The following is a 21,901-nucleotide window of genomic DNA, read 5'->3' as shown; positions in this document are numbered from 1 at the left end:
ACCTTAAATTTTGGTTGCCACTAAGTGACAAACTTGTAGAGGAAAGTAGGGTGCGGTGTCATGACCCATGTTGGCCCTGACCAAAATTTATGGACTCCAGTTTCAAGCTAAGTTGAGTTTACCTAAAGCTTGGGAAGACAGATTAAAGGCTGAGAGTCTCAAATTTTAAAGGTTCCTCAATGAGCTTTGTGGATAATCTGACCAATGTCTTCCCTTCCTTCTATCCACTGCATTCCTTAATCTGCTGTAACCCACAGTGCCCCTGCCCCCCACAGGGACTGCTTTCATCCTGATCACTCATGGACTAGTCACTAAATTCAAGTCACTTCTTGTTCCTTCTCTTACTAGAAATTTGCTGTTAACAAGATCACTTTTTTCCTCTGGACATTTATTTCTTAGGGTTCCAAAACATTCCTCTCTTCTGTTTCCCTCTGAATATCTCTGACTGCTTCTTTTTTAACTGTCATAGGCTCTTTTTGTCTCTCTACTTTCTATATTAATAGGAGTCATATAAAAGTCAGGTATTATGTAGAAATCTAATAACTGTGCAGGAGGCTGAAACGTGACTCCTTATCCATTAACTGTTCTTATCTTAAGAAAGGATGGTATAGAATGATCAAATTTATTTATAGTAACTCTCCTTAGTTCAGCTACCTTAACATTTATTTTGTTCAATTAATGACATTTTTAGCCCTTGTATAAATAAGAGTGAAGATGACGAAAGTGAAAAATGTGCCTGACCAGGCGGTGGTGCAGAGGATAGAGTGTTGGACTGGGATGTGGAGTATCCAGGTTCGAAGCCCCAAGGTCACCAACTCTGGCTTGAGAGGGGGCTCACCAGCTTGAGCATGGGGTCGCTGGCTTGAGCATGGGATCATAGACATGACCCCATGGTTGCTGGCTTGAGCCCAAGGTTGCTGACTTGAAGCCCAATATCGCTGGCTTGAGCCCAAGGTTGCTAGCTTGAGCAAGGGGTCACTTGCTCTGCTGTAGGTTCCTGGTGAAGGTACATATGAGAAAGCAATCAATGAACAGCTAAGGAGACTAAGGAGCCACAATAAAAAATTGATGCTTCTCATTTCTCTCCCTTCCTGTCTGTCTGTCCCCATCTATCCCTATCTGTCCCTCTCTCTGTCTCTGTCACAAATAAAAAAAAGAAAGTGAAAAAATATTTGTTTCCAATATCTGTAAATACAATTGAAGTAATTAAGGGTTTTTGACGCTTGACTTAGTCTAACAAAGAAACAGTCACTGTCTTTTTAAAATATCACTGGTTCAAAGTAATGCAGAACAAGAACCTACAACCAAGACTACTTTATCCAGCAAGGCTATCATTTAAAATTGAAGGAGAAATAAAAAGTTTCCCAGACAAAATTCATTACAACCAAACCTATGCTGCAGGAAATGTTAAGGGGCATGGTGTAAACAGATCAAAGTGGGAAAAGAATATAGCAAAAGAGGAATACAGCTTTAAAGAATAAAATGGCAATAAACAACTACATATCAATAATAACTTTAAATGTAAATGGATTAAATGATCCAATCAAAAGACATAGGGTAGCTGCATGGATAAGAAAACAGGACCCATACATATGCTGTCTACAAGAGACACACCTTAAAACAAAAGATGCACATAGGTTGAAGGTAAAAGAATGGAAAAAAACATTTCATGCAAATGGAAATGAAAAAAAAGCTGGGGTAGCAATACTTATATCAGAAAAAATGGACTTTAAAACAAAGAATATAGTTAGAGATAAAGAAGGCCACTACATAATGATAAAGGGAGCAATCCAACAGGAAGATATAACTATTATAAATATCTACGCACCTAATATAGGAGCACCCAAATATATAAAGCAGACTTTGATGGATATAAAGAGTGAGATCAAAAGCAACACTATAATAGTAGGGGATTTTAATACCCCACTAACATCACTAGATAGATCCTCAAGAAAGAAAATTAACAAAGAAACAGCAGACTTAAAGGACACACTAGATCAACTCGATTTAATAGATATCTACAGAATCTTTCACCCTAAAGCAGCAGAATATACATTCTTTTTAAGTGCTCATGGTACATTCTCTAGGATAGACCACATGTTAGGGCACAAAAGTGGTCTCAACAAATTTAAGAAGACTGAAATAATATCAAACACTTTCTCTGATCACAATGGCATGAAACTAGAAATCAACCACAACAGAAAAGCTCAAATATTCTCAAACACATGGAAACTAAATAGCAGGTTGTTAAATAACGAATGGATTAAGAATGAGATCAAAGAAGAAATAAAAAAATTCCTAGAAATGAATGATAATGAGCATACAACAACTCCAAATTTATGGGACACAGCAAAAGCAGTACTGAGAGGGAAGTTCATAGCACTACAGGCACACTTTAAGAAGCTAGAAAAATCTCAAATAAACAACTTAACACTGCATCTAAAAGAACTAGAAAAAGAACAGCAAGTAAAGCCTAAATGTAGTAGAAGGAAGGAAATAATAAAGATCAGAGCAGAAATAAATGACATAGAGACTAAAGAAACAATACAGAGGATCAATGAAACTAGGAGCTGGTTCTTTGAAAAGGTAAACAAGATTGAGAAACCTTTAACTAGACTCACCAAGAAAAAGAGAGAGAGGACTCAAATAAAATTAGAAATGAGAGGGGTGAAATAACAACTGACACAACAGAAAACAAAGGATTGTAAGAAAATACTATGAAGAACTGTATGCCAAAAAACTAGACAACCTCGATGAAATGGACAAATTCCTTGAAACATACAATCTTCCAAAAATCAATCTGGAAGAATCAGAAAACCTAAACAGACCGATCACACCAAATGAGATTGAAACAGTTATCAAAAAACTCCCAACAAAGAAAAATCCGAGGCCTGATGGCTTCACAAGTGAATTCTACCAAATATTCAAAGAAGAACTAACTCCTATCCTTCTCAAGCTATTTCAAAAAATTCAAGAGGAAGGAAGACTTCCAAGCTCCTTTTATGAGGCGAGCATAATTCTGATTCCAAAACCAGGCAAAGACAACACAAAGAAAGAAAATTATAGGCCAATATCTCTGATGAATATAGATGCTAAAATCCTCAACAAAATATTAGCAAACCGGATCCAACAATATATGGAAAAAATCATACACCATGATCAAGTGGGATTTATTCTTGGGAGGCAAGGCTGGTACAATATTCCCAAATCTATCAATGTTATTCATCACATAAACAAAAGGAAGGAGAAAAACCACATGATAATTTCAATAGATGCAGAAAAAGCATTTGATAAAATTCAGCTTTTAATAAAACCCATTCATGAGATCAAAACTCTCAGCAAAGTGGGAATACAGGGAACATACCTCAACATGATAGAAGCCATCTATGACAAACCCACAGCCAACATTATACTCAATGGGCAAAAATTAAAAGCAATCCCCTTAAGATCAGGAACAAGGCAGGGGTGCCCCCTTTCACCACTCTTATTCAACATAGTCCGGGAAGTCCTAGTCACAGCAATCAGACAAGAAGAAGAAATAAAAGGCATTCAAGTTGGAAAAGAAGAAGTAAAGCTATCATTATTTGCAGATGATATGATATTGTATATAAAAAATCCTAAAGTCTCAGTCAAAAAACTACTGGACCTGATAAATGAATTCAGTAAGGTGGCAGGATATAAAATTAATACTCAGAAATCAGAGGCATTTTTATACACCAACTATGAACAGTCAGAAAGAGAAATTAAGGAAACAATCCCCTTCACTATTACAACCAAAAAAATAAAGTACCTAGGAGTACATTTAACCAAGGAGACTAAAGACTTATACTCGGAAAATTATAAAACATTGATAAAAGAAATCAAGGAAGATACAAATAAGTGGAAGCATATACCATGCTCATGGTTAGGAATAATAAACATCATTAAAATGTCTATATTACCCAAAGTAATTTATAAATTCAATGCAATACCAATTAAAATACCAATGACATACTTTAAAGATATAGATCACATATGCCAAAAATTTATATGGAACCAAAAGAGAACACGAATAGCCTCAGCAATCTTAAAAAAAGAAGAATAAAGGGGGAGGTATCACACTTCCTGATATCAAGCTATACTACAAGGCCATTGTACTCAAAACAGCCTGGTACTGGCATAAGAACAGGCACATAGATCAATGGAACAGAACAGAGAACTCAGAAATAAACCCACAGCTCTATGGACAACTGATATTTGACAAAGGAGGTAAGGAAATACAATGGAGTAAAGACAGCCTCTTCAACAAATGGTGTTGGGATAATTGGACAGCAACCTGCAAAAAAATGAAACTAGACCACCAACTTACACCATTCACAAAAATAAACTCAAAGTGGATAAAAGACTTAAATGTAAGGCATGAAACCATAAGCATCTTAGAAGAAAACATAGGCAGTAAGCTCTCCAACATCTCTTGCAGCTATATATTTGCTGATTTATCTCCACGGGCAAGGGAAATAAAAGACAGGATAAACAAATGGGACTATATCAAACTAAAAAGCTTTTGCACAGCCAAAGACAATAAGAACAGAATAAAAAGACGCCTGACCTGTGGTAGCGCAGTGGATAAAGCATCGACATGGAATGCTGAGGTCGCTGGTTTGAAACCCCGGGTTTGTCTGGTCAAGGCACATACATATGAGAGTTGATGCTTCCTGCTCCTCCCCCCTTCTCTCTCTCTCTCTCTCTCTCTCTCTCTCTCTCTCTCTCTCTCTCCCCCTTCTCTAAAATGAATTAATAAAAAGAAAAAAAATTTAAAAAAAAAAGAATAAAAAGACAAACTACACAATGGGAGAACATATTTGACAGTACGTCTGATAAGGGGTTAATAACCAAAATTTATAAAGAACTTGTAAATCTCAACACCAGAAAGACAAACAATCCAATCAAAAAATGGGCAAAAGAAATGAATAGACATTTCCAGAAATATTCTCCAAAAGAGGATATACAGATGGCCAATAGACACATGAAAAAATGCTCAACATTACTAATCATTAGAGAAATGCAAATTAAAACCACAATGAGATATCACCTCACACCAGTCAGAATGCTGCTCATCAACAAAACAACACCGAATAAGTGCTGGCAAGGATGTGGAGAAAAGGGAACCCTCCTACACTGCTGGTGGGAATGCAGACTGGTGCAGCCACTGTGGAAAACAGTATGGAGATTCCTCAAAAAATTGAAAATCGAACTACCTTTTGACCCAGCCATCTCACTTTTAGGAGTATACATACCCCAAGGACACCATAGAACGGTTCCAGAAGGAGAAATGCACCCCCATGTTTATAGCAGCATTGTTCACAATAGCGAAGATCTGGAAACAGCCCAAGTGTCCATCAGAGGACGAGTGGATTAAAAAACTTTGGTACATATATACTATGGAATACTACTCAGCCATAAGAAATGATGACATCGGATCATTTACAATAACATGGATGGACCTTGATAATGTTATACAGAGTGAAATAAGTAAATCAGGGCCTGACCTGTGGTGGTGCAGTGGATAAAGCATCGACCTGGAAATGCTGAGGTGGCCGGTTCAAAACCCTGGGCTGCCTGGTCAAGGCACATATGGGAGTTGATGTTTCCAGCTCCTCCCCCTCTTCTCTCTCTCTCCCTCTCCTCTCTGTCTCTCCCTCTCCTCTCTAAAATGAATAAATAATTTTTAAAAAGATTGTAAAAAAAAAAATAAGTAAATCAGAAAAAACTAGGAACTATATGAACCCATGCATAGATGGGACATAAAAATGAGACTCAGAGACATGGACAAGAATGTGATGGTAACAGGGAGTGGGGTGGAGGGGTGGGGAGGGGGCGAGGAAGAAGTGGGAGGGAGTGGGGGGAGGGGAGGGGCACAAAGAAAACCAGAAGGTGACGGAGAATGATTTGACTTTGAGTGAAGGGTATGCAGCACAATCAAAGGTCAAAATAATCTGGAGATGTTTTCTTGGGACATATGTACCCAGATTTATCAATGTCACTCCATTAAAATTAATAAAAATAAGATAAAATAAAATAAAATAAAAAAATAAAAAAAAACAAAAAATATCACTGGAAATAAGGCTTTAGGATATCTTTTTCTGACACTTGTGATGGTAGTTAGTGACCGTTTCAGTAAATATCCCCATCCTCTCTTCACCTGGATACCTTAGGTATAGTACTATGAAGGAGACAATATTCAGAGGAAATTTAGAAAAGTGGGATAGCCCTAGTTTTTATAAAATATATACAAAACCTCTTTCTGAACGAGGCTTGTTTGACCACATTACCTGATTTTCATGGTGTGAGGTAGGTTTTGTGCTAATTAAATTGCCTAGGATTTCTACTTGACCATTACACACACACACACACACACACACACACACACGCGCGCGCGCGCGCGCACACACACACACTTTTAAATTATCCCAGGGCCCTAATTAGACCATGGCTTGTAGGAAGTTAGGTTCAGGTGGACAAAATAATTGGGTGTTCCTCATGGTTCTGACTGTGGGCTTTTCACACCATAGTCCTTTGGGACTATCATAACAATCCTCAGAGTTTCAAATATGACTTCCTGGGCCGACACCAAGATCCATCTCTCTGACTCAGAACCCTGTCCCATCCTCCACATTCGTGTTCATTTCCTGCTTGCTGTGTCCTTTCACCTGGAGGCCTCACAGACTGCCCAGACTCTGTATGGCCCAGACTGAATTCATCAATGTATGTCCGAAAGGGCATCTCTATTTCTACTTGTCACCACCCATGATGGAAACCCCAAGCTCATACTTGGCTCCTCCCTCTTTGTTACCCTTCCCATGTTGACCTCTGATTGTTTCCACAGCCACATTATTTGGCTCCTTCCAGCTCTGGTAGCACCCAAAACTGCCACTAATTCCTCCACTTGATCTCTTATTTCTTGCCATTGCTTAAGTCATCCCTCTGTGTAGAGTGCACACCCTCCCCACACCCCCTACCCCCCTTCGCCTTTATAGCTCCTACGCCTCCCAGAAGCATCCCAGATGTTGCATGTGCCCCTGGCCAGGTCTCAGTTCATCCCTCGGTGGGGCACCCTTCAAGAGAACACCCTTCAGAACTCTATCTTCCCAATATTTACTTACATAGCTTACACAATGCTCTTCACTCCTTGGGGCAAAATGTAGCATTTTATTTCTTTTTGTGTCCCAGCATTTTTAGGGCAATTCTGATAGAGAAGACTCTGATTACTCATTTATGCTTATGAAAGTAACAAGGAATGGGTGGTCAGAACTGTCTCCCACCGATCATCTGAGATCTCCCATCATGTGAGTTCTTGAGACTCTCAGGAAATTTTTCTAGCCTGAGAAGAAAACATTTTTCATAGGGCAAATGGATTTCCTGTGTAAAAATTAATTCCATTTGTGGTTTAATTTGAGCTGCTTAAAGTAATAACTGAATAAAAGAAGATCTGTCCTGGAAAAGGAATGTTTAGTCATCTGTGAATCTTTTCATTCTCCTTGGAGACAACCTCTCTGCCCTGTGACTTTGTAGCAGGGATCGCATTCCAGACAAGAACATGTGGGTGCAGTCAGCATGGTGTGCGTGATACGATGCTGGCCATTCTTCATTGGAAATGAGTAGGTTTATGTTTCAATTCCCTAATAAAGAGGCCAATGGATGGTTGAAAAGAAAAGGCCATTGGATCATCAGTGGCAGAATCTATGAAAACCATTGGTTTTTATGCAAATTATTACAATGTGAGGCATCTAGATTATTTTCTCATCTTTCATAGTCATTAAGAGCTGTGAGAAGATCATACCTTTTGACTCAGTGATTCCATTGCTAAAATTCTATTTTAAGAAGAAATCAGGATTATCGGCAAATTTGTGTAGAGTTATTTATAATTTATTTATTTATTATTTATTTTTTGTGACAGAGACTGAGAGAGATAGAGGGACAGACAGACAGGAAAGGAGAGAGATGAGAAACATCAGTTCTTCGTGGCACACCTTAGTTGTTCACTGATTGTCTTCTCATATGTGCCTTGACTGGGGGGCTACAGCAGACTGAGTGACCCCTTGCTCAAGCCAATGACATTGGGCTCTAGCTGGTGAGCCTTGCTCAAACCAGATGAGCCTGTGCTCAAGCTGGTGGCCTCGGGGTTTATAACCTGGGTCCTCCACGTCCAGTCTGATGCTCTATCCACTTTGCCACTGCCTAATCAGGCGAGTTATTTATAATTTTTAAAAAAGTGGAAAGAGCCTAAATATCAAACAGTAGGTATTAAATAAATTATGAACTTTTTATATGTTACAATAGTATATAGCTGTTAAAATACTGTTTACAAGGAATTTTAATCACATTAGAAAATGCACATGAAAAACTACTAAGCTAAGTAAAGTAAGAACTGGATGTAAAATTACATTCATGATATAATCTCAATTATATAAAAATGATGAGAAATTCTGGGAGGAAATACAAATAAAAGGTTAATGGCTGTTCTTTCTCAGTAGTGAGGTTATAGGCAACTCTTTTTTCTTTTTCCTTCTATGTTTGCATTTTTAAAAATGTTTGACTAGCACATGTAATAATTGTAATAGGCAAAACACAACTGTTTAGTAAAAAACATAGACTGTATTTTCCCTAGAAGTGGAGGTGATCAAAGGAATGAATCATTACTTGTTTGTACCTGATAAATGCTTTTTGGGAGGTTATAAAACATTACAAAGCAGCTCTTTTGGAGGGGAAAATATCACCGGCATTCTAAAATAATAGAATTTACAAGCTATCACCGTGAATCGCATTTTTGGTCACTCTTTGCTACTTCCCTCTCATTTTCTAGCTTCGACCTCTGTGCCTGAATCAGCTTTGAGATGGTCCCTCCCCGAAGCCTGGGCTGGTGTTGAAGAGGGCTGGGGAGGACACAACCACACCGTTCCAGGCCCTGGGGATGATGTGCTGATTTTGCCAAGTGAGTCCAACAATCCATAAGTTCAGGGTCACCCATTTCTTTTCCCTTAGACTGTCAAATAAAAAAGTGACAACAGCCAACACAATAGCTGCCAATGTAAAGTAGATCAAAATTATACCTTTTTTTTTTTAAAAGAATTTTAGTAATTAGTTTATGAGTGCCTTGTGACAGAGATGGTTGAAAATCGCTAGCTTAGAGAGATGAAGATGCAAGAGGAAGTGGGCTGACCAGTAGGAAGTTGAACTCTTATTATTACTATTATCATTATCCAACGCCCCTGTCTTCCACCTCTCTCAATGGCGGATGAAGCTGTGTGAGTAAACAAGCTCATGAGTCATTCCTGTACGAAAAGGAAAAGCCTGTTCTGTTTTAGCCATCCCTTTGATGAATCTCGCCAGCGGATTGGCCCTGGGCTATGATTTTTCCCACTAAGCAAGCTGTTTCTCCCACCCTGTGCAGGAAGCAGGAGAAGCTTTTGAAGGTTGCCAAGCTTTTACTATCCTCTGGGCCCTTTCTGCTGAGTGAGGAGCGCTATCTTGCTGTCTTGCTTGGCCTCTCAGTGGACTGTGCCCACGTGGGCCCTGGCAGCCGGGAGCCGCTGGCCTCCTCCACCACCCCGCCTTCTTGCCTTCTTGTCTTCATGGCCAGCTTGTAAAATGGACGCGAATTCTCCATGAAATTGCTCTTAAGTAGCACAGATTGGTGCTTTGGAAAAATGTAGGTGGGGGCATTGACACGGGATAAAGTGTCTTCAGTCAGTCCCTGAGGGTTATTGTGAGAACCGGAGAAGTTAAGATGTTTAAAACAGTTGTTCATTATTTCTATTGCTCAAATGTAAAAATAAGTGAATGCGAACAGATATGGGATATATAATAAGTGAAGTCCTTTTTCTGTTGCCTCTCGCCTCTAATAAGCCTTCCTGAATGCCAACAAATCATCTTGTACGTAGTGGGAAGCATTTTACTTCATTGTTCCATTCAGTTTGGGATCATACAAATGGACTATTCTGGCTTATTTTTTTCTTCCGAGTTTTAGCAAACCCTGATATTTTAACCTCTAACGGACCTTTGAGTTTAATTTACCTCCTCTTGCTACTTGTGCTTTGCATTCTTAACATTTTCCTGGCTCTCCTGGTGTATTCTATTCCTAGCCTTCTTCGAATCAAGGTTGTTTGTTCACCCAAGTCTGGCACAAAATAGACATTCAGTGAGTACTGCTTGACTGAGGTGCACATGTCAATGCTACCATCCAGAATGTAATACCAGAAGCAATCAATACCTTTGAGTTTGACGCAGTGCAACTACACAATTTTACAGGTCTGTGGAAAATAATGTCTTCTCCTTTGAACAGATTCCTAATAACTAAGACTTTTATGACGATGATCGCAGCCACTATAACGTAAGTGTTTGGTGTGTGCTGTGCACAGTGCTGCGTGTTCTCCATTGATTTCCTTCACTTAGTCTCCCAACTACTTTAGGTGAGGCTGCTAGCATTAACCTCCTTTTTATAGATGAGAAATCTGGGACATGGAGAGACGAAGTGACTTGCCCAAGTCTCATCCAGCTAGTAAGCAGAGAAGCTGGGGCAGGAAGTCAGGCAGTGGGATTCCAATGCCCTAACTTGATCATGTCGTTTTTAAGAGCTCATCATCCCTGCCTCCTCTGGTTCCTTCCGATCAGACTAGATTTTATACTGGATTCACATGTCTCTGTTGGCTCTCCACAGTGTTTCTTTCACCTGGAATCGAAATGAAGAGAACTCTACTTTTTACTTTATTCGAGGAATTCAGTCTAACCACAGCCTCCTTAGGTGCCCCCGACATGGAAAAACGGGAGGAGTCTGACGTAATGCACCATTGGTGAAAGCACTTGCTTTGCATCTGGTAGCAAATGTAGTTGCAATTCAAATTAAACTCCTTTCCCATTCAGTTTAACTAACATTTACCGAACGCTCACTGTGTTTTTAGGCACTGAACGAGGTGCTCCTGACCCCAGGCTCCAAACGCAAGTCAAATACAGCCATGATCTCAAAACAGCTGGTCATCTAAGCTGGGTTAATAGGACACATAATACACAATAATATAACAAATAGCTGTAATCAAAACAGAAGTGTTTAGAATCAGTGTGTCTTGGGCAAGTAGAAGAGAGATGGCTTCCTGGAGGAAGAGGCATTTGAATGGACCTTGCAAAGTAGGGTGAGAGTGAGCGGGGCAATATGAGACTCAAGGGCACAGAGAGGGGTAGTGATGCTTCAGGAGATGAGGAGGGGCTGCCGAGCAGGGGTCGTCAAACTTTTTATAAAAACCTCCCACTTTTGCAGTGCTGGTCGACCTGGTGCCTACCGCCCACTAGTGGGCGGTCCAGCTTTCATTATGGGCCAATCGCAGCGCTGTTTCGTTGCGCGGTAGGGACCAGGTTGACCAGCACTGCAAAAGTGGGCGGTTTTTATAAAAAGTTTGACGACCCCTGGCAGAGTAAACCTGCGTTCACATTTGGATTCTGACGTATACCAACTGGATGACGCTGGACAAATTTTAAACCTTTCTGACCTTCATCTATAACATGAGGGCTGCAATTAATATATCGTAATATGAGAAGATCAAATGAGATAACGTCAGCACACATGCCCACTGCGTAGCGGATTGGCAGTAATGGAATTACAGATGAAAGCTGTGATTTTTAATGTCTCCAGCGTCCCTTTCCTCCATTGTTCCGCCTGGCTGCCCCCTCTTGGCCTCTGGTATTAGCGACACTTTGTATTTGCTTTCCAATGGCTTATTATTTAATTTTCACAACATCTTTGGGAGCTAAATAGGTAATAACTATTATTACAGTAAAAACCCATTTTTACATAATACGATTTTAATGGAACTGCTGATTTTATAAAATGAAAGTGACTGGTAAAGAAGATTTAAGTGATACTTTTGAACCTCTAATATAATTTTATGGTGTTTTGTGTATTTTAATTCATTAATAAAGGAAATGTGTAGAACATTTCCATCATTATTCAAATAGAATAGCACAATTTTTCAATAAAATTCTTAGGGTAAATTGCCTATTTCCATTTTCTGGGAAATCAGTTTTATGGAATGACCTCAGACCCATCCTATTCCATAAAAATAAGACTTGACTGTACTAATAAAAGATATCACTATCTTTAGTATCACACCACTGTCCTTCAAGGCCTTCTGTCTTTGTAGACACACTGGATTTTGAAAGAGCTGAAAATTCCTCTCGGTGGTATTATACGGAGTAAGCTGGGTTATTCATGGAGCATTTGCTCTTGTTTAGTTTATAGTAACTTAGCTTCACACAAACAAGTATGTGCGGTTGTCTTTGCCTCCTAAATGTGGGAGAATTTGTTTGAATCCATTCTAGTCATCTACAGAATGGGAAGAAGGGTTTCAACTTTGAAAGTTGGTTAAAAGTGTCCTCCAGAAACAACAAAGTTGCAGGTTTGATCCCCAGTCAGGGCACACACAGGAAGCAATAACAACAAAAAATGCACAACTAAATGGAACAACAAATGCTTCCCTTCCCCCTCCCCTCTTTCTCACTTCCTCTCATGTCTCTCTACAAATCTGTGAAAGTTAAGCCGTGGCCAGACAGTGGTGAAGCATCCTCCCTGAGCGTGGAGGTTGCCAGGTCAACTCCCCAGTCAGGGCACATACAGGAGCAGTTCAGTGTTCTCTCTCTCTCTCTCTCTCTCTCTCTCTCTCTCTCTCTCTCTCACCGTGCCTCTCTTCCTCTCAAAAGAGGTCTCAAACCTTCACAAGAATAGCTGGTCAATGGGTAAACTGATCCTGCTAACTTGTACTGTCTGTCTTGTCCTGGACTGCTCTGACTCGTGTAACGTGCGTCTCGTGCTTCCTCTGAGGGAATTTAGGCCATGAAAAAATGACATCCTTTTCACACAGGGCAGACTTAATGAAAGGAAAATGTGTTATAATTGCAAACGATAAGATTCTTTTCTGAAGGGTACAGATATGATATCATATAGCCTCCAGAGTGTGTGTGTGTGTGTGTGTGTGTGCGTGTGTGTGTGTGCGTGGTAGAATTCCCTGTGTTCCATTTTCTGTATTACTTTGAACTGTCCTTATTTGAAGATGAATGGGTGAGTCCTGTTTTTCTTTCATAATAGTTCTTTTGTTTGTTCTGATTTTTAATATTCGGGTGCTTTAAATAGCAGAGAGGCTCATAAAATTCATGTGATGTTCAAAGATGTCAATATTTAACGCATTCTTCTGTTAAGTCACAAGGTATTAAGGTTGGTGATATAAGATGATCATAAATCAGGAAGTAATTTTTTAAGGGGGAAGGAATTTCTACAAAATATTGTATAGATAGCATTATTAGTTTGATTTACTTTTTTAAAGCCTGAGATTATAACTAATTTAGGGTAGGATGCACAGAATGCAGATGTTTAGGTCTGCGACATCAATGAGAAACCAAATATTATAAATATTAGTGTTCTCTCTGTAACTTAAGTAGTTTTCAAAATTGTGGCCTTGTCCCATTTGGATGGAATAGAAGAGTCATACAAAACATTGCCCGTTTATTCTGGGTCACTAGCAAGTGGGATGGGGAGAAATTAAGTGTGAGTTCCTGGGGTCCTCTGTAGGATGCATGACAGAGTGGTGACTGTTGTGTGTGGTCTGGTAATCTATCACTACTTAAAGAACCACCTAGAAGCTTAACAGCTTAAAACACACATACATTTTATTTTGTTCACAATTTTGCAGGATAGGGCTAGGCTGGGATATCTTATTGAGTTCTTGTATGCATTGCAGTCAGATGCTTGCTGGATGACAGCCATCTAAGGGCTCAGGTGCATGGTCTACGGTGGTTCACTCATGTAACTGGTAGTTGATGCTGGTTATTGGCTGGGAGCTAAGTCAGGGCAGTCAGCTAAGAGGCCTCAGTTCCTCTCCATGTGGGTTTCTTTAGGGGTCTTTCTAGGCTTTCTTTCAGTGTGACACCTGGATTCCAAAAATAAACAGCCTAAGGGATCCCTAAGAGTGAGCAGTTCAAGACTTGGGTGGAAGTGCATGCTTTCTGAGCCAGCCTTCACCGCATCAGAATATCATAACCCTCACATTCTCTTGGTCAAGCAAAGCACTGATGCCAGCTCATCAGATATAAGGGAGGGGAATTAGGCTCCACTCTGGATGTGGAGAACTGCAAAGAACTTGCAGCTGTCTTTAATCTACCACAACACATGTGTTTATGTGTGTGAGTGTGTGTGCACACATGTAATTAAGAGCAGATGTACTTGACAATTCAAAAGGTTTGAGTGTTTCAGGGTCTGGTAAATTTGTTCTGTTCTTCCCTCTCTGGGCAGACGATAGATTCTGTTGGCTTATATGAGTCAGAAATTGAAGAACACCAGGAGACAGACTGGTCAAAGGATTTGAGTTTCTTTATTCTTTAATACCTATAATGCTTGGTGTTACTGTATTGCCTCTTAATTGCCTGAATATGGGATTCTTAAACACTTCAAACAGAATCGGGCCCCCAGTCTGCGATTGCTCACTCTAAAATGGGATGGATGACAGTGTTTGGGCTGCAACCTGTAGCCAGATCCCTCCATCCATGACCGGGAACAACTTCTTGTGAGGAAAGAGTGTAATTTGGCGAAGGGAGAAGTCAAGGATGAATATTTTGTGCAATTTTTTTTCTTTTGGAGGAAAAGAGTCAAATTTTTCTTTAATCTTATTTAGAATATAAATGGAAACATTTTCCTTAAGATTTCATAAAGAAGAACAAACAATTATGTTTTTGGGAGGTACTTTTGACACAAAACCTTTAATCAGCATTATTATCAAATAAAAATAAATAAAAAGAAAACTTAAAACCAAAGGATCTTTAACTGCTGCTTCTTAGAGGGGAACATAGCTTTCTGTGAACTTTGCTTAATGGTGAAGGGTGGTCAGGCCATGTCTTTCCCACAAGAAGGAAAAGTTGGCAGCTCAGGCTCCATGGAGCAGATATATCCACAGACTGCAAATTCACAATAGAAGCTTACTGTTTAAAGCAATCTAGGTGCAAAATCCTTTGCAATGTGGAGTACTCGGATGAATTGAATGATCACCTCATAATTTCTTTTTTTTTTATTTTGCAGTGTCTTTATATACATATATTTACTTGTATTAAGTATATGTTAATATATATGTAAAAATATAGGTACATAGCTAGCTAGTAGGGAATTTAGAGGCTATCTAGCCTAACTAAAATGAACTAAGGTAATACAAATGTTTTGGAAATTGTAAAATGCTACAGGATGTATTAATATTATTACCAAGACTTTTATTATGTTTTGTACCAAGAAGAAGAACAGAATTTGTCTCCTTATTCTCAACCCAGTGTTGCAAACTGCCTCCTAAAGTAGATAAAGAATTAATACTTTTGTTTTTTTAATTTTAGATTTATGTCCGTAAAATAAGATTATATTTGCAAGACACACTTAGAGACTAGGGAGTCCCTTTTAGTTGAAATGACCATGATTCAAATGGCTTCTTATATTATAAATTAATAACAACAGGACTCTAACCAGTGACCAAGGTCTGTGACAAAGTACCCTTGCCAGGTTGGGTAGCCAGGACTTGAATTTTTTTAAAGTATTTTTACACTTTATCTGGGTAGTTAACTTGGTTGTTGCATCATCTTGATACACCAAGGTTGGGGGTTCAATTCCTGGTCAAGGCACATACAAGAAACAACCAGTGAATGCATAGATAAGTGGAACAACAAATTGATCTCTCTCTTTCTCTCTCTCTCTGTTTCCCTCTTTCTCCCCCCACCCCTGCCTCTTCCACTGTCTTTCTAAAAATCAATAAAAGTATTTTCTATGTAGTTTTAGAACTATGTATATTTTATCCATAAAAATGTTTCAATTAAAATAACAGCAGAACTTGACCAAGCAGTGGTGTAGTGGATAGGGCATCGAACTGGGACACAGAGGGCCCAGGTTTGAAACCCCAAGGATGCTGGCTTGAGCATGGGCTCATCTGGCTTGAGCGTGTTCACCAGCTTGAGCACAGCATTGCTGGTTTGAGCATAGGATCATAAACATGACCCCATGGTCACTGGCTTGAGCCCAAGGTCGCTGGCATGAGCAAAGGGTCACTTGCTCTGCTGTAGCTCCCTGGTCAAGGCAAATATGAGAAAGCAATCAATGAAAAACTAAGGAGCTACAATGAAGAATTGATGCTTCTTATCTCTCTCCCTTCCTGTCTGTCTGTCTCTGTCTATCCCTCTCTCTGTCTCTGTCACATACACACACACAAAAACTACAGCAAAGATTTTTATTTTCTATGAATGACAAAAGGAACATAGTTTTTAAAATATATTAAAATATGTTGATACCCTTTCTGTACTCTCAGTTTGCCATTCTCTGCTTGACTCAGTTATGGTGTTTGTTTCTGGGCTAATTAGAACTCACTTAGACTCTTCTCTTGAGACCCAAAGTCATGTTAGCCCTGACACTTTTTATGGCTTGCTAACTTGCTGGAACTAATTAGAGTTTACTCTAATTCAGTGTGTTTTCAAATCCTTTTCTGTCATCACTCACCTGAGAAACATACTGCTTGTCATAGTCCATTAGGATCATAGCAGTTTTCTAGGAGGGGACATTTTTCCCCAGGATTTGTAGATCATAGTTGGGGTGGGAGTGGATATTGGTGAGTGTGAAATAGGTAAGAGACGCAGGCTTTGTTTTGGTACTGAGTTCGGCCTAGAAAATCACTGTCTTTACAACTCTGCAGATTTCTGACTCTGGTATCGCAGAAGTGGGACTCTTCTGGGCACCTTGCGTGCTAGCCCCTACCAGAGCCTAATGGGTACACACGTAAAACACCTATGGTGCTTTTCTTCAGTTGCAGTAGGTGTGATGTCTTTTCTTCTATACCAACTGCTTTCTCCTACAGTCTTTGCATTCTTCCATGCACATTTTAGAATTCTTTTTTTACAAGAACTATGCATTATTTTCCTCAGAACTTTTAAGTGTTCTTTGGCCTTAACTATAGAAACTGTCAGCTTTATAGTAGCAATAAATTCATTGATGGTTGCTATGTAAAAATTTAAATATGTATCAGAAACTTGATAGGAAATGAGAATTGGCAGGACCTGACGTTTTATTAATTGTAAAGGGTAAAGAGAATGAGACTGAAAAGATGACTCTGAACGTCTGAACGTGAGTGGACGTGTAGAAGTGCCATCAGTAGAGACAGAGGATGCAGGGGACAGAATAGGTTTAACAGGAAGGGCAATAAATTCCATTACAGATGTGTACTAAATTTCCTAGGTTGATGGCTAGATGGTCACAGACATTGTGGACCAGCGGTTTAGAAGGGAAGCTGGTTAGAAATCCGGATTTAGATTTGGTCATCCTCCGAAGAGTTGACTAAGAAAGCCTTGGGGATGGAACCAGAGGACTAGGAAGACGGTAATTTAGAAATTGTCTGAGAATAAACTGTGTACTCTCTGGAGGCTCCTAAAAAATCAATGCCAAATGTAATGCTTGCTTTGTCTTACATTTCTTCACATCTGCATTTGAACTTTATGAAAACCCTTAGAGGGATGAATGTCTTCAAGGATCCCCATATCTTTGTGTCACTCCCTGTTGAGACAGCAGAACTTCTAGAGTGACAACCAGGATGTCCCTGGTCACTGTCTAGTTAGCATTCAGCCAAGTCTTATAAATTCATAGGCTCATGTGGTAGGTTCATTTCAACAGAACTGATCAATTTTTACAGCTCAGTCAGTTTGGGAAAATTAAAGAGGCTATATTCTCCAAGTTAACACTGTCATTTTCTAAAAACATACAGTATTAAAAAAATATAAAACAGCACAATACATATTTTTAAAAAATGATTTAGAGAATTGTGTGTAATTATTACAATGAGTTCAGTTCTAGAGGTAAGAATTGAAGGTCATATTTCAAATATGCAGCAATAGTCTGTCAGAGTACATTGGTTAATTCCTTTCAACCCTGAAATACTGAAACCAGTGTCCATTAATATTTATTTTTGGGACATTGATATTAAGAACTAATCTCTATAAAGTCATCAGTAAATAGAGTGACCAGTTACTCTTGTTTTTTTAGAACTGAGGGGTTTCCTGGGACATAAGTCTTTTAGTGATAAAACCTAACTCTGTGGCGAACCAGGATGATTTAGTCGCTCTACTAAGAAATCACTTTTAAATTTCTTACCAACCCCATATGCTATGATGTAAACTGCTACAGATTTGCTGAGAATTAATGAAACTTTTCCTTGCCTTAAATGCGTAAAGTTGTATTTCTTCCCTCAAGAAATTTGTCTCATGGAATTAATAGTCTTTGAGGAGACACAGGCATTTCTTACAAAAGACGGGAATCTGAGTGATTGCATATGTTGTATTTTGCCCTCCTGGTTGGGGCTGGGGCCCTTAATATAGAGCAGGGCATTTTCACTTGCTGTAATTGAATTATGTACTTCTTTTCCTCTATGCTTTATGGTCTGTTTTCCATGAAGATATTTTTGGAATGTAGAATTAAATAATTCATGATTTCCCAATTATTGTTAAGTAGAGTTGCCATTTCTTGAGTTGGTTACACTTTCTTGAGGGAGCTCTTTGAGTCTTCATATGAAGACCTTTAAAGAGAAGAAATTTGCCCCAGCAAGGTGGTGATTAAAGATACAGCCCAGGCTGCAGGGGCAGGGGTAGCATGGGTGGCTCACTGTCAACCCTTCAGTCACCACACTTGTCCCCAATCCAGGGGTTCTTCACTTCTCACGTGCCCTGGGACCCTGTGGCATTCTGATGGAGCCTAGGTTCACTCTCAGAATAATACTTTTAATACATAAAATAGAATAGGCTTATAAATAAATGGAACTAGTATTTTGATAATAGCTATCAACATTAAAATCAACTTGTAGTATAATGATATATATGCTTTTTTTTTTTTTTCTGAAGCTGGAAATGGGGAGAGACAGTCAGACAGACTCCCGCATGTGCCCGACCTGGATCTACCCGGCACGCCCACCAGGGGCGAAGCTCTGCCCACCAGGGGCGATGCTCTGCCCCTCCGGGGCATCGCTCTGCCCCGACCAGAGCCACTCTAGAGCCTGGGGCAGAGGCCAAGGAGCCATCCCCAGCGCCCGGGCCATCTTTGCTCCAATGGAGCCTTGGCTGCGGGAGGGGAAGAGAGAGAGAGGAAGGAGGGGAGGGGGGTGGAGAAGCAAATAGGCGCTTCTCCTATGTGCCCTGGCCGGGAATTGAACCCGGGTCCCCCACACGCCAGGCCGACGCTCTACCGCTGAGCTAACCGGCCAGGGCCTATATATGCTTTTTTATTAGAGCATCAAATGACACTGTCTAGTGCTGGTTCTAATTACTATTATAATTTAAATGATATTGTTGTAGATATTCTTCAAAAAGTGCTGCCATAAATGAATTTCTCCCCCTCCCTGGAGAAATGAGGCGCTAAGTCTCCTCTCGTGGAATCCGGGCTGACCTAGGTAGTTTGCCTGACCTATGGCATGGAGTAGAGGTGATGCTGTGGGCCTTCCAGGGCCGGGGCACACAAGCCCTTGCATAAGCTGCTCTTTTGACCCCTATGTCTTAGTTGCTATTGGAATGTACCCTTTGGGACAGAGCCTCAGGCTGTGGGAATCTCAAATCACATAAAGAAGCCACAATTTTTCACACTGGTTTGCAGCCCCAGCTAAGCTCTAGCTAGTAGCCAACATCAACTTCCAGCCCTGCAAGTGGTCTGTCTTGGGCATGCAGGCCAGCTGAGCTCAGTACAGGCATACCTCATTTTATTGTGCTTTGCTTTATTGCACTTCAAGGATGTTGCATATTTTACAAAATGAAGGCCAGCTTCTCCACGAGCTGAAAGTCTGTGACTCACTTTATCGCGACACTCACCTCTTTGTTGTGATGGTCTGGAACCAAACCTACAGTATCTTCAATCTATGCTCGTAATATTGACTGGCTGACAACTCGGAGATTGTTTTTATTTTTCTTTATCTGTAAACACATTAAAAATCCCCTATTTTATCCTTATGCTAATATTACTTAGGATTTCTTCTGTATATTAAATAATGCTCCTTTAGAAGGGCCATTCCAACGTTCTGTGGACAAGGATTCCGCGTGGGCCCTGGAAGAGTTCATGCTAAGAGTGAAATGCAGTGAACACTCCTCACTGCCATTTGTACAATGCACTGGATACTAAAGCACAGTTCAGAAATCACGCATATATTGAACCACTGTTTACTGGGCACATGATTTATTGTGTCCCAGACACTTTGCCTCGTGTTGGGGGCAAAATGGTGAACAAAGCAGTTTCCGTGCCTACCTGGAGCTTACTGCCTAGTAAGGGAGATACTACTATTCAAATCCAAACCACATTCAAGATATCAATGCAATCACACATACGATGATAAAGAACAGAATTAACAAGTGTGTTGTAGGAAACATTTAGAGAGTTATGAGGGCATATACCACAAGGACTCAGACTATAATAGAAGTAGATTCAATTAGATAAACCATATTGTAATGCAAAAACAACCATTTAGATATTAATTAATGATAAATTTACCCAGAATTTCTCAAACTGCTTCCTGTGAAACTAGCTCTTTATAAGCATTACATAGGAGTAAGATAAAGAAGTCACATGAGTTTGGGAAGTTTTGGACTAAACACAGATAAATGGATTTCTTTGCATCTGATCTTTTCAATGCCTTTTCTATGATGATATGAATTGTGCAATTTTCAGAGGTGGGGCTTAATATGTTCTGTTTCTCTGAGATGTTTAACCATGGAGCCTTTTATTCAAGAGCAGCTCATCATGTCAGGATTTTGCAAAAACACTCTGAGCACAAAGTATTCTCACACTCAGTCTAATTTGCAACCACTCTGTGAAGTTTGGTATCCAGATGTATTAGGTCTTCTGTGAATAACAAAGACCTGAAAAACAGAAGTTTATATTCTCTCTTATGTAAAAGAAGTCAGGGACTTAGACTCCGTTTGTCCCCGTGTGCTGTTGCCATTCCCACAGTCACCCCGGTGCAATGTGTCTGCTGGAGCTCCAGCCACTGCAGCCACATTCAGGGCAGCAGGGAGTAGAAAGGATTCTTCCAGAAAGTCACACATAACGTTTCTCCTGCTTATTGGCCCAAACATAGCTGAAGGGCCCATCTCACTGGAAGAGAGGCTGGGAAATGTAGTCTTCTGGCTAAGCGACTCTGTGTTCAGCTAAAAATGAAAGTTCTTAGGCCCTGGCCGGTTGGCTCAATGGTAGAGCGTCGGCCTGACGTGCAGAAGTCCCGGGTTCGATTCCTGGCCAGGGCACACAGGAGAAGCGCCCGTCTGCTTCTCCACCCCTCCCCCTCTCCTTCCTCTTTGTCTCTCTCTTCCCCTCCCGCAGCCGAGGCTCCATTGGAGCAAAGATAGCCCGGGCGCTGGGGATGGCTCCTTGGCCTCTGCCCCAGGCGCTGGAGTGGCTCTGGTCGCGGCAGAGTGACGCCCTGGAGGGGCAGAGCGTCGCCCCCTGGTGGGCAGAGCGTCGCCCCCTGGTGGGCGTGCCGGGTGGATCCCGGTCGGGCGCATGCGGGAGTCTGTCTGACTGTCTCTCCCCGTTTCTAGCTTCGGAAAAATGCAAAAAAAAACAACCCAAAAACAAAATAAAAATGGAAGTTCTTGTTACTAAGGAAGAAAAGGAAAACTACTGAAAAGCAATTAGTGGTCTCTGCCACAGTTTTCTCTCATTTTTTAGCTGAGGAATATGGACCAAAAAGGGAGGACCAAGAAAGAGCTCTGGATCTAGAGGCAGCAGAGATTCAAATCCAAACCTCCACGTGCCTGGAGTCTCTCTAGTTCCTTACACTGACCCTCTATCAACACGTGGGAGGGATCACACAGAGCCTCTGAAAGGCTGTGATGGAAA

General features: G+C 40.3%; 1 protein-coding gene across 6 annotated transcripts in view; it reads left to right on the top strand.

Moving 5' to 3' along the window:
• The window catches only part of PKHD1 (PKHD1 ciliary IPT domain containing fibrocystin/polyductin), a 495,803-nt gene that overhangs the window by 276,644 nt on the left and 197,258 nt on the right, over positions 1-21,901 (top strand). For all 6 annotated transcript variants that reach the window (XR_010728191.1, XM_066252548.1, XM_066252523.1 and 3 more), the window contains one exon: positions 8,843-8,971. Coding sequence is in view for 5 of the 6 variants with exons in the window: in XM_066252548.1 (XP_066108645.1) it covers positions 8,843-8,971 (129 nt within the window). In the remaining variant the exon portion in view is untranslated. The remainder of the gene's footprint in view (positions 1-8,842; positions 8,972-21,901) is intronic.

The sequence above is a fragment of the Saccopteryx bilineata genome, chromosome 1 (genome assembly GCF_036850765.1).
Source record: "Saccopteryx bilineata isolate mSacBil1 chromosome 1, mSacBil1_pri_phased_curated, whole genome shotgun sequence".
Lineage (NCBI taxonomy): Eukaryota > Metazoa > Chordata > Mammalia > Chiroptera > Emballonuridae > Saccopteryx > Saccopteryx bilineata.
Note: the sequence above shows the minus strand (reverse complement) of the source record. Positions and strands in the feature narration are given on the sequence as shown.